Here is a 13,803-nt window from a genome sequence, read left to right as displayed (position 1 = left end):
TTAGATGTTCTGGTGATGTAAATATACTGCCCTGTCATTTAAATGTAGCCAAAAACCTAGACACTGAGCTTAGGCAGAAGAGGAGCACTTTGTTGGACAATGACATCTAGCTACCCCCAGTACAGACACCACTGAGGGGGTGTTCATCTCTCTTGTTCCTAGCACTATGCCAGTCAACTTATTGAAGGGGCAAAAGAATATGGCCCAACGTAACCATCTTTAAACATTTGGAAGAAGTAGAAGGGCTGTAGTTTTGAAACAGTATGGCTGGAAACCAGCATAAAACCCTCTCCTGGAAATGCCCAAAAGCTGCCATTTTGCAAATGATAGACACAGAACCAGGTCCTCCCCAGCCTTACCAATACATGACCAGAAATTGTGAAAAGAGGTCCCCGTGGTTATTTTCAACACTGCAATACGAATTTTAGACCAGGTGTCAGCTGGTTACATTAACACCCTCTGAAAAGGCTGCAGTTAAGCTGGCTCAGCTCACGGACTATGGTCTTCGATAGGAAAGGGTTCAAGGCTGTAATTTCAATCAGACGCTATATTTCTGTTTGCAGAATGAGCCTACAAAGGGGTTAGAAGTATAGTACATATAGAAAAAAGGCATGTGGAGATCTTCTTTCTCAAGGCATTGTCAACTTAAATGGCTCAAAAAGTCTTGTAAGATAAAAAAATATACACATTGTATCATCAGACCCCTTGCATGTCTACTCCTTCTCCCTGTACCTACGTGTTCTTTCAACTGCAGGATCTCTATTTGCAGCTTCTGCTCCATCTCTTCCTTCTCCTGCAGCAGCTGATCATTTTGCTGTTGAAGTTCTATCACACGTTTTTTCAACATGGCCTGGTCCGAAGCCCCATTCACCTGTGGTGTCCAATAAACAAGGTTTTACTATTAGTCTTATTTTGAATTGAGATAACTTCTATTGTACCCAGTTTGGGTTATTTTGTGTGTATCAACAATTGGATCCAATTTATTTGACATGCTGCCATAGCTGTGGGGACACGTTCATACATAACAGTGACACAGCAATATAGAAACATTCAGTAGAGTAAAGGTAAGAGAAAGGGGATCGAGTTACAGAGGGACCAAAACATAGTCCATTGTTTAGCGCCACAGAATATATGCGGCCACCCAGAGATGATTGTAATAATATCAGTCTGTTTCAATGCACACACTTGGAATATTGGCATACAGATTTTTCACTGCGTGCGCACATCCCCTTAGTGATAGAAACTGAATGATTCTCAAGGCCTTCTATTTGTCCCAGGGTTGTGCAATGCAAGCAAAGTGCTTTTTGTCCATTTCTCAGCAAACTGCAGATAGTTGGCTAAGAGGTCTTTTCTTGGTATGGTGCTTTAAGGTTTGACAGTGGTTCTCTAGTAGAAGTCTCCCCATCTCAGAATTGTGCTCTGTTTATGAAGTATACAGAATTAAGTCGATGGTAAGGAATACTGCCTTTTTTCCTTCAAACTACTACCCTTAATTCCTATCTGTGAAGCCCACCGGTCATGAATGTTCAGTGCTGTAGCTGAATTTCTGTATATAATGTCCTACATTTACTGAGTGTGGCTTGTATTTCATACAACCAAGATGGTGGTCTAGGGATTCTGCTGAATTTGTTCCTTTGTCCCTGAGGCTTAGCTGCTCCTCCCAAACCCATTCTCTTTTTGATTGCTGTATCCTGTGGTTGATGACTTATGAGCTCTGCATGTAGTCTGGACCTTCTCTTTCATGATGATTAGGGAGGGTAAGGCAAGTGCCTCAATCTTGCCTGCATACTTCCTGACACTATCTCAAATGACCTTTTGCTCTCTTAGTAAGACATATTAGCTTCTTTTACGCCACCAGTCTTTATTTACATATACAGCGCTACACTGTGCTCATGACAACTATGCTTCCTCCTACATGGTGAAGTCATCTAAAGTAGTTAAAGGCCGGAGATGTTTGGCTTTGTCCACACAAGATAACAGAGTAGTGCTTGGTGCGATGAGGTGGAAAGGGGGTGCCAACAATCTTTCATTTTTGGAATATCTGCAGTCAACAATTCCAGGGCAGGCCCGTCAGGTGAGAAAAGTGTCTGACTGCCATTAACTTCATATAGGGGAAGCTGAAGAGAAGTGGAGGGGTCACAATCTCTCTTTCTCAGCCCTTTAAAAAAGAACCACTGATGAGGAGACATAGTTTGTTTTCTCCTGCTATGATTCATGCTTTTTTTCTTATTTTTCATTGTTTCCTCAAATCAAAGTTACATGTAAACAGTACAGCTCATGAAGCATTGTTACACAGTGCAGTTTAGATCATCCTAGTCTGTAATTTGGTAATTTGAATGTTAACATTTAGCTATACTACATCTCATGCATTGCCAGTCACATTTTAGAAAATGATACATATATGTCTGGATCGGAAATTTAAATGCTTAGGACACAGTGTTTATTTTTAGGTCGAGCCTTCGCAGCGCGCATGCGCTGCATAGGGAATCGACCTCTTGGAATCACTTCAGCTTCAGTAGAAGCTGGTGCCTGTGGTCCTCACACGCGATTGGCCTTTGCGTCTAGCTTTAGTACGCAATTGACCAAAGGAGTGTGGAGGTCCCAGCGTCTTGTGTAATGTTTACTACCAGAGCGTTTTGCACTCGGGTGGCAGCAGCGGCGCGCAGGGCCATCTGTTTCTAATTAGCGTGCCTGCGCTTGTCTCCCGAGAGCAAAACGCTCTGGGAGTAAACATTTCCCAAGAAGCTGGGTGGTGACATTTCACTGCCTCTGCTGCGGGTATACTGTACAACAGCACGTAGAGCTACACTGTCCTTTGACACGTTTACATACATTTTTTGAACGTGCATGTGATATTTCACTGTCCTTTAGTGCTGTTGCCTGGGAGACAGCTTGTGATACTACACGGTGCTTTTGTGCATGAATTGTGAGGCCCCGTCTGAAATGATACTCTCCTCTGGAGAATGTACACTGTGACGTTGCATGTAGTATTCCCCCGTCCCTAGTGCAAGTGCTCTGCGAGGCTGCTTGTGATACTACACCCCCCACATGCGATGGTTCAAGTACCATTGCAGTGACCTCTAGTCCGTCTACATCTTAACGCTGCATGAGTTACAATACAACACTACCGCCAACATGCGTACATGGCAGCCTACGACTGGCCAGTAAGGATGTACCCCTTTGCTGAAGCCATTTTAGGAATTAGCTCGGGTTCTACATCGACTATCACATCTTTTGGGACCTGAGTCAGCACGTTCACCAGTCCATCAATTCTTGAGAACACGCAGGTACCACACGAGGAGAAGAATGCATGCCTTTGTGCTACAGTTGCCAACTGGGTAGTCAGGACAGGAAATCAAAAACTCTAAAACCACATTGCTCACACAACAACATTGTGTGTGCCTGGTCAAATCTCTAACCTCTCGCCAAATTTGCACAGTTTTCCAAAATTGAGAGCAACGAGTAATAAGCTTGCTGCAAACACGAACAAGTACATTTGAAAGAAACGTTAAATGGGTGCTTCTGATGAGGGCTGGGGGCAAACAGTGGGTGGAGAAAGGTCACGTAGGCTGTCTGGTGGGGAAGCCAGACTCTGGTGAAAGGTGCTCTCAAAATACAGTTAGACCATGGTCATATCTGAAGGATCAAGCACTCAGCACGGGCAAACATTCTGCTGTTTGGTTACTTATATATACAAACCAGAGCCCCTCTCTTGGCCACCCCGATGCTCAAAAATAATTACTCCTACCTCTCCCTCGTGCTAATCTCGATTCCATTTTCATCATGCCCAATTTGTCCTCGTTTACTGAGACATTCGGGAATAGCCCCCGCCCTCTCGCTTATTTTTAAAGAAATATTACAGTACTGCAGGGAGTTGTGGGTCTCCTGCCCGCAGTCCCCGGTTGCAGAACGAGCGTGGCTTCGAAGCTGGCAAATGAAGCGGAACTGTTTAATGAAGCAATCTCTGCTGCCAGGAAGAATCCTTCTGAGAGACAATATCTGGGGGAGGGGTGGTGCTAGGGAGAAGCAAAGGTGAAAAGCCAGACTGGAGCAGGGCTGAGCTGTGCATGTGGGATTAATAGTGCCGCATCACAACGGAGTCAGTGGGTGTGATAGGGTGCAGCGCCCCACCCGGGGACTGTGATTGCTACCCAATGAGTATATCATAGGACTTTGTCGGTGCGCAGAACCAGAGACCAAAGCATGTATTAGTGAAGAAACCAGACGTTGGCGCTGTGGTTTCTGCACAGTGACGTACCTTAGGTCTGTGGTTTTCAAAACTAACAGACCTTGGTGCTGTGGTCTCTGCAGTGCCCCATCTGAGCGCTGTGGTTTCTACACAGTGAACAGATCGTAGGACGTTGGTTTCTACACAATGACATGCCCGGGGTCTGTGGTTTTGGCACACTGACAGTGCTGGCGCTGTGGTTTTTGAGCAGTGACACATCTCAGAGCTGTGGTTTACGCAGACACAGCTGACCGCAGCCCCGTGGTTTCTATGCAGTAAGCACATGTTGGGCCTGTTGTTTCTACATATTACGCCGTTCAGGGGTTCTGTCCTCTGCATACTGAGGAAGTCTCATTGGCACCCCAAGGAGCCTGAGGGTGGAGTTTCTCCGCAGTGAAAGACCTTACTGTGGTTTCTGCACCGAAGGCACATGTTAGGGGGTTTCTTTCATCTCAGTGAGAATACCTTAGGTGTACTCCCTGCACAGTTACAGGACGAAGGACTGCTGCTTCAGTACAGTGAGCCCGATTTGGGCTTTAGTTTCTGTGCAACATTCAGTGAGCACGTCTCACTCACCTTGAAGTTTTTGTCCAGTGCTTGCCCTGGTTATTATGGCTTTTCCAAAGATCTCGGAGATGCGCTATCTGCACACTGCGCACAGCTTCGGTTTCCGAACAGTGACAGGCCTTGGGGTCTGTCGACTGCGAGCAACTCACAGGGCTATGGATTCTACACCCTGGCAGATCATGGAGCTGTGGTTTGTCCCGAGGGAGCCCCCTTGTGCTGTACATTCTGCACAGGGAGCATACCTTGTACTGCACATTCTGCACAGTGAGCTCACCCTGTGTTCTACATTCTGCACACCTTGTGCTGTACATTTTGCATAGGGAGCATACCTTGTGCTGTACATTCTGCACACCTTGTACTGTACATTCTGCACAGGGAGCCTAACGTGTACTGTACATTCAGCACCGGGAGCATACCTTGTGCTGTACATTCTGCACACCTTGTACTGTACATTCTGCACAGGGAGCCTAACGTGTACTGTACATTCAGCACAAGGAGCATACCTTGTTCTGTACATTCTGCAATGACATTATTTTGAGCAATTGACATTGTAAATGGCAATGCCTTTAAAAAAAGTAAAAGGCATTGTTATTTACAATACCAAAAGTAACATCTATTGCATTGCAAAGGCGAGACCTATTGGCTATGCAATGCTTGTTTTTCTTATTCGACAATCAGGTTTCCTGTCCCAGAGTTAAAATCTGTACTATGTGTTTCCAATAAATGTTCTAACAGGTCTCTCCATTTTTGAAGGTCAACTGACACCTTTGGTTCAGTGTGGACCAATGCCATTTGTTGGCCTTGGCTATTATGCGTTTCTCACGCCCACCTACCTTCATTTTTCAATCGCTGGAAACCCCTCAGTGTAGCCAGCATATCATAAATCATATTTGAGCTAAAATGAGACTAGTACTGCAAATTTGGGTCTTATTTTATTTTTTGGGCTTTAGGTGTAGGCCCAAAATACAATGTTCTGTTGAGTTTTGCACTGTATTTCCCACAGCTGACTGTATCTTTAGGAGTGGTGCTCTCCAGAAATCCTGTACCACTTCATAGCGCAAAATAATTTTAAAATCAGTGTTTGTCCATCCCCTCTGGGACGTGTATCAGGTTTGCGTGGATAGATCTTGTAGAGTAAACCCTATGCAGGAATTTCCATTTGAATAATCAAAAACAGGCATTTCTAGAGCATTTGGTAGTCTGCAGGATACCATATTTAGACTATTGGCCATTAAGTTGATATGCTATGTCTCCGTCCATTTAGTTCTGACTTTAAACTTTGCCACCTGTCTTTGCCACCTGTGTGGAGACCTGGATAGGTGTGACCCCTGAAATTGAGGTCCGTTGCTGATGGGTTATGCCAAACAAGCACTTTGTTGCTCGATTGAATGGGTGGCACGCAACTTGTCTGCATCCTACCTCTGCTCTGGCTTCCGTGAGCCAGAGCAGGAGTCTCAACCCTGGAACTTCAAGAGCAACGCTGGTGACAAAAAGACACTCAGCACCGGCCTTGCAGTAGTGTTAGAGTTAGGAATACCTTTTTCCTCCCCCTTTTATAAAAAATATACACTGGTCCTGAAGAATCCCCAATTGACCCGTTAGGGGCTGTAGGCGAAAAACATGTCGACCACTTGCATTATCTTGACCCTGTAGGACCATAGCCTGCAGACAGGGTCCACTTATTTTAGTTAGGTTAGTATAACCCCAGAATAAAAATGTGTTCCACACAGGGCAGTACTAGACCTATTTTAACCCACTCTTCACTCTCAACTCACTACCTTGACCACATACCCCCACGCACCCAAAGGCTGTCTCTTAAAAAGATCTCAGGCAAAGAGCCCCTTCGCGGGTGCCTGTCGGGCATTGCAGCGCCGGCCCGACGAGGAGCACAGCCCAATGATGAATCATGACATCCTTTGAGATGTGTGAGGGCATTCAGTCAAGACCTGTGCCCTCCCCTCTCCCTTTTGTCAGGAACTACATCCCTACTTAACCGACTTTCAGGAGCACGGTGCAGGAGCTAATTTAAAAAGCTCCTGGTTCCCCCTTGTTGTTGAAGTGGATGATGCTAGCCATTTAAGCATTGAGCAAAGGGGATGTGAGTGAGCATCCATATGGAGCTACAAGATTAGGACTGACAGCGTCCAAGGTGAAGGGGGCCAGGCGGACCAACTGGATGTGGCCTGCCAAAAAGGAGCCAATTCAGTGAAGTGTGCGACCTTGGATGCCGGCTTCATGCAGTTGTTGGATAAGGATTGGAGTGGGCGGCTGGTGTTGAAGGCTGAATAAAGATACAGTAGGATGAGGACCATGGTTCCACCTCTCTACATGATCCTCTGGATGCCGTCTTTGGTGATGATGAGGGAGGTCTCTATGCTGCGGCTGGGCCTGAATCAGGATTGAGTGGTCTCGAGGAGGTAATTGTTAATGAGGTGGGTGGCTAGGTGTTTATCGTCTTTTCAATGACCTTTGATGTGTAGGGTAGTAAGGAGACCGACCGGTAGATCTGCTGGGGATTTCTTGAAGGGGGGTATTCTGATGTGTTTCCAGTTGGCTGTGCAGATTGAGTGATTGAGGATCGAGGTGAGGCTATGGTGATGGGGGTCCAGTTCTTTGATGAAGACGTGGTGACGGCAGGTTTCAGAGTGTGTGGACTCCATGGTTATTGCGGTTTCTTGAGTGGTGTTGGAGGGCAATGTGGTCATGGTGGTCCTCTGAGTGTTGGTAGAGATGGGCAGGCAGGCTGAAAGGAGGAGAGTTGTCTAGTTGGGCTTAAAGTTTTCGTAGATGTTGATGATGTTTTTGGTGAAGAATAGGGTCAGCTGGGTACAGAGGTACTGAGAGAGAGGGTTACACTGGTGGAGCTGGCTATAGAAGAGGTGAAGACTTTCACTACGGCAAAGATGTCCTTGGTGCTGTTGGTGATGCCTTCTATGACAGATTTGGGTTGAATCTACTACTGTTCACTTTTTGAGTTGCTTGTCTGCAGTCATATTATATTTTCTTGCACAATAGCTCGGAAGAGCTACTTTAATGTGCAACTCCTAGGCATCCATCTTACTGCCAGTGCCATTTTTGAGAGAATTGTACACTTTTTCCTTTGAAAAAGATGCAACACTTGAGCCTCAATTATGCAAGATGTCAGCAACGGTGTGTTGACTAAATGTAAATGGGTATCTCTAGGGCCTGTTGAATGACCCCTGAAGAGCTACAAAATTTGGTATGGGTATCTAGTTTAAATTGGCTGTAGTTGTTGGATCATGCAAGTCTTCCCCATTTCCCTTCTGTCTCCCTGCTAGCGAATAAAACAGGGCGAGTCAGACAGAATTACGCAAGGTGAGTAATGGACAATGTGAAGGGTGGAAGCACCAAGCGCTTCTGTCAAGATCGACCACAGGCAAGCAGCAGCAATCTTACTTCAACGCATTGTTTTAAAGTATTTCTATGCACTGTTTTAATAATTTAAACCTCTTTTTACTATTAGGTTGTGCAAGAGTAGGCTTCATTTTTTTAATTTTACCTACTTGGGCTCACCTCACTCTCCGTTCCGCCGCATATTATTCCGTTTGCTGTGGAGAGAGAGAGAGAGAGCTTTCCCACTTTCAGTTTCCAGCTGGGACTACGGGGGTCAACAGTCTAGCTGCAATCCTGGTCTTCTATTTAAATCAGATATCGGCACTGGCGTGAAGCGGAAAGACTGCAGGCAAGCAGCAGCAGCAATCTTACTTCCACGCATTGTTTCAAAGTATTTCTATGTACTGTTTTAATTATTTAAACCTCTTTTTACTATTAGTCTACGCATGAGTTGGATTTACTTTTAATTTTTAGCTACTTGGGCTTGCCTTGCTCTCCATTCCACTGTGGATTCTTTTGTTTGCTGTGGAGAGAGAGAGAGAGAGCTTTCCCACTTCCAGTTTCCGGCTGGGGACTACGGGGGTCAGCAGTCTAGCTGCGCTCCCGGTCTCCTATTTTAATGAGATGTCGGTGTTTACGCGCAGCAAACGCATGCAGCGGGTGCGCCAAAGGCAAGCCGATCTGTGCCCAACCATGGCCCGGAGCCAGGACCCCTGCTCCTTTCTCCCCAGAAATTAGAAGCACAATTAAAATCACCATTCTGCTGAGGAACTTATCCGCATTGGAGACCAAGGTAAGGGTTTAACCCCTAATGAACCCTCCTGCAAACAAAGTTTTCCACCTCACCTCGAAGGTCCATTAACTTGCTTAAGATGTCACTTTCAAAGCCTTACGCTGAACCAAGCCGGTAAGAACCCTCTGAACCCACCTAGTGATACCTATACCCCTGGTTATGACTTGCCTTTCTATGTCCCTTTAGACCCTCTCCCTCAGTCCCCACGGGTCTGTAAGGGATTTCTATGCAATGTAAGATCACTACCCGAATACATGATCGACATCTGGGACATGCTGGCCTCTACCTCACCTGATCTGGGATTTTTAACAGAGACCTTGTTGAAATCTACCTCAACTCACTCCATTGCACTACCCCTTCCGAATAACTATTGCATATTGAGATTGGATAGGGAAGGCAGATTGGGTGGGGGTATAGCTATCATTTTTAAAGACTCTTTGAAACTCTCCCTAATTGAGACCTTTTTGGAAGAATGGGCAGAGATATGTGTCTTCAAGTTTGAACTCTCTCCCCAGGTCTGTTGGAAAGGAGCCCTTGTATATCGCCCCCCCAGACCCACAGGAGACTTTAGTCTCAAACTTATGGAACTTATTGCCACCCACATGCTTTCATCAAAACATTTCACTGGGTGACTTCAATGTACACAGTGAAGACCCCTTAAATATAGAGGCATTTCAACTTCTAGCTGATCTGCTACACTAGATCATAAACAGATTGCCAAAGTACCCACACATATTGGGCCCACAATCTGGATTAGATTTTTACTAATTCTCCTTTCATGTCCTGTGAGCCCCCTTGCCCCCTCCTTTAGATAGATCATTCACTAATTGGATTTTGGGTCACTTCAATATGTGAACCTGAACAACCAAACAAACCTAAGCAAAATCTTGTGAGACAATGGCGCAAAGTAACACCGGATAACTTCACAAAGGAGTTCACCATTCCAACATTAGGGGAGGTTGGGGAAGTGGACAAGGCACTAGCGGATAACCAGGAGACCTTAAAAACAGCAATAGACAACATGGCCCCAATGGAAAAAAATAGCATGTAGTTAAACATGGCACACATACCGCATGGTATACTCCAAATTTGGGAGAAAGCCTGGCGCAAAAAACTGCAGGATGGATGGCGGGAAGCCCATAACCTCAGTGATAGAGAAGCTAATAAAAAAACCTTAGCACTCTACCATGGCAACGTCAAAAAAGCGCGCAAGGCACAAGATTCACTACAACTTAGACAGGCTGGGAACCCCACCAAATAATTATACAAAGTCCTTAAATCCTTCATAAACCTACATGCCTGCTCAACAGATACCCCCACCTTCACAGTGCTTTATGTGATTCCATCGCATACCACTATGAAGAAAAAGTTAATCTGATTTACAATAACTTTCCTAGACCTGTGGATCAAATAGGATTAGAATCCAACAGCACCCTCCCTAATGTGGCAAAAACTTGAACCTTAGAGAATTTTGTACCTCTTAGGTCAGGTTCTGTTTGTAAAGCTTTGAAGGCAGCGAAATCAGGGTCTCCTCTAGACATTGCCCAAGGCAAGATCCTAGCAACTCTATCTAATCAGCTCACCCCGGTCATCTGCTCTTTACTAAACCTCTCGATCAGCTAAAAAAGGATTCCACTATACTGGAAAGCCGCCCAGGTCACTCCTAGCCGTAAGAAGGTGAATCTTCCAGCCTTAAACCAGTCTAATTATCGCCCTATCTCGCTTCTTCCCTTGATAAGTAAACTATTGGAGGGACACATTAATAGACAACTTATGGAGTTTTAAGAATCCAACAGGATCTTGGACTCCTCCCAATTGTTTTAGATTCATGCATAGCTCTGAAACTGCTCTCATAGCGGTCACAGACTATATCAGATGCTCCCAGGATGAAAACCAGCCTTCATTGTTAATGCTGCTTGATTTTTCTGCAGCTTTCCACACAGTGTCTCATCTCAGATTGCTTCAGAGACTTGAGGAGATAGGTATTTGTGGCATAGCTCTGCAATGGTTGATGAGTTTCCTATCACATCGAACCCAGACCATCAATCTAGGTCCGTTTAGATCCCGCATCATAGAGCTCAACAAGGGGGTACCTCAGGGCTCATGTCTTAGCCCCAAACTGTTAAACATCTATGTAGCCTCCCTTTCCAAAATCATCAGACCTTATGCACTCACACCTCTTTCATATGCGGACAACACTCAACTTCTTATATCTTTTGATAAAGACTTCCACACTATGAAAGGACGTTTTGCTGATGGGATGAAAGCTATCTCGGCTTGGATGACTGAGAACTTTCTCTATTTAAATGCTAGCAAAACGGAGATCATGCTCTTTGGCAGAACCCAACTGCTCTGGTCCCCGGATTGGTGGCCAACTGATTTCGGCGTAGAACCTACCCCCAAATCTACAGTAAAAAATCTGGGCATTCGCTTGGACCAGACTCTAAATATGAAAGATCAAGTATTGGCTGCTACTGGCACCTGCTTTCATATGATGAGTCTGTTTTTCCTCTACTTCCACTTGGTGTGCAAAGCTTTAGTTCAGGCACTAGCGATCAGCCGGCTGGACTATTGCAATGCCCTCCTAGCGGCCATGAATGAGTATCTACTTGCCAAACTTAAAGTGGTCCAAAGTACAGCGACCCATCTCATCCAAAATATGCCAGTCAGATCTGCCTCTATTCCAATTTTACGCTCAGTCCATTGGCTTCCAGTGCTCAGGCACTAGTGATCAGCCGGCTGGACTATTGCAATGCCCTTCTAGCTGCCACTAATGAGTCTCTACTTGCCAAACTTCAAGTGGTCGAAAGTACAGAGACCCATCTCAGATCTGCATCTACTACCATTTTACGCTCAGTCGATTGGCTTCCAGTGCGCAAGAGAATCATTTTCAAGATCTACTGCATAGTGCATAAATCATTGAACGGCAAATGACCCAGAAACCTGGCTGACAAACGTTTTCCTTACCAGCCGGGCAGGCCTTTAAGATCTATGGTCAAATCATTTCCCACTATGCCCCGAATCAGGAAAACACGTTCCTGGCAGAGCTTTACATGGCCCCCTACTACTGGAATAAACTATCCACTCACATACGGAAGTGCACGGACCAACTTCATGTCAGAAAGCTTCTCAAGACTGAGCTATTACAATACTCGTGCTGCCTTGCTCGTGGTTCACTGTGGCGCTGAGATACCCCTCCCGGGGTGATTCATGTACATTACAAGTTAAATTAACATAACATAAAACACCAGTGGAAAATGGTACATCTGAAGCATGGCTCAAGGAGACTAATAATCATGGGAAGCATTAATACTATTAGTTAAGTAATACATTCTTTACTGTTGCGAACTTTTATTTGGCTATGTAGCCAGTTGAAGAAACTGGGCATAACTTACAAAGGTTGCCAGGATGAAAAATGAAGAGGAAGAAGCATTGACTGTGTGGCAGACAACGCAGAGCTTGGCTATTGCTGTATATCATACTGAATGTCCCATATGCACATGCTTACCTGTCCAGCTCCAGTGCTAGGTCCATCGTCAATCATGATACTGCCGTTGTCCCCATCCAACTCCATCTGGATCTGACTCTGATGCGGGGTAATAGAGGAAGACGACGAACATGAGGAAGGGGAAGTAACTCTGACCATCTCATCTGCTCCAACATGGATCCCAGTGCTCAAACTGCTGTCCTTTGAAAAAAAAACATGAAGTAAGAATTGTCAAGACAAAAAGATCGAAATAAAAGACACTGTGACATTGAAAATTATCACCCAGAGACTACAGATGAGGGTATCAAGACACAGAACGCTGACTACTTTTCACAGGCACCAGAAAGAGATGGCCAGTCACCCATAAGCTAGATGCTTTTCCATAGCAGGTTGTCCAAGACCATACAAAAAACAGTTCCTGAATACATCTTTAGCCTTGGGGTGTACGTGTGAATAACAGAGGAGGGGTGCATTAGTCCATAGCCCTCTTACCAGAACCTTCCAACAATCAAATGATTAAGAGAGGCAACCGTTTCTCTGCTCCATGGTTTTGTCAAGCTGATGATGCTGAAGCATCATCTTTCATACTTGTCAGAATGCGCAAGAGACGTGTCAAGGTTCATGGTCATGTGTTCGCAATGCTGTGATCCAGTCTGTATAAATGATATATTGTAGCTGAGGGCTTGCAAACTTGCTTCTAGTGGAAATCAAGCAAAGCTCTCTTTGGATACTCTGGGGTGGCTCCGAGGGTACAGGATTAGGTAGTTGTCAAGTGATTAGTAGGAGATGATTTAGGACAAACTGGCACATATAAGGCGCTAACGGAGTTAGACACAAACACCTGTTGTTTGCCCGTTGTAGTATACTGAGGTCACACTGAGTGGAACAGGCATTTGTGTTTTAAAACATCATACCACAAGGACCCGACCTGTGAAAGTCTATTCAATTTCCTTCTACTTGCAATAAAATCTTGAAACCCCCGCAGAGCACAATTGCAAGAGATGTCTTGCGACGAGTGGTGGCAGAAAGCTCTTTAATGTCCCACTTGAAAAATACTGCTAATAGAGCAAAGATACTTAGGTTTGCCAGGTCTAGTTACCAAAGGTAGCAACTGTGCAAGTAACCATTGAGTACTGGTGTGTAGGAGCAGATGAATTTCTAACTGCAACTTTTATGCCAACAAAGACAGACCTAAAAAATACTAGAAGGCAACTTTTTCCAAAAATTAGGTGCTAAAATGGAAATAGGGTAGCGTTTGAATATCCTGATCTCCTGCAGAGGAAAAGGGGCTGTCTGGGTAGAAGTCAAGTTAGTATGTAGAAACAAAAACATGAGCAGGACCACACATACATTTGATCTTCAACAGCTATTTTT

The 13,803-nt window shown here is 45.0% G+C and overlaps 1 protein-coding gene across 1 annotated transcript in view; it reads right to left on the bottom strand.

Moving 5' to 3' along the window:
* LOC147679655 (uncharacterized) overlaps window positions 1-13,803 on the bottom strand; it is a 215,292-nt gene that overhangs the window by 92,159 nt on the left and 109,330 nt on the right. The window contains exons 5-6 of the mRNA XM_086943234.1: window positions 12,451-12,630; window positions 737-871 (exon numbers count right to left, since the gene is read on the bottom strand). Of these exons, the coding sequence (XP_086799360.1) occupies window positions 737-871; window positions 12,451-12,630 (315 nt within the window). The remainder of the gene's footprint in view (window positions 1-736; window positions 872-12,450; window positions 12,631-13,803) is intronic.

The sequence above is a fragment of the Lissotriton vulgaris genome, chromosome 11, assembly GCF_964263255.1.
Source record: "Lissotriton vulgaris chromosome 11, aLisVul1.2, whole genome shotgun sequence".
Lineage (NCBI taxonomy): Eukaryota > Metazoa > Chordata > Amphibia > Caudata > Salamandridae > Lissotriton > Lissotriton vulgaris.
This window is presented reverse-complemented; position numbering and strand designations above follow the sequence as displayed.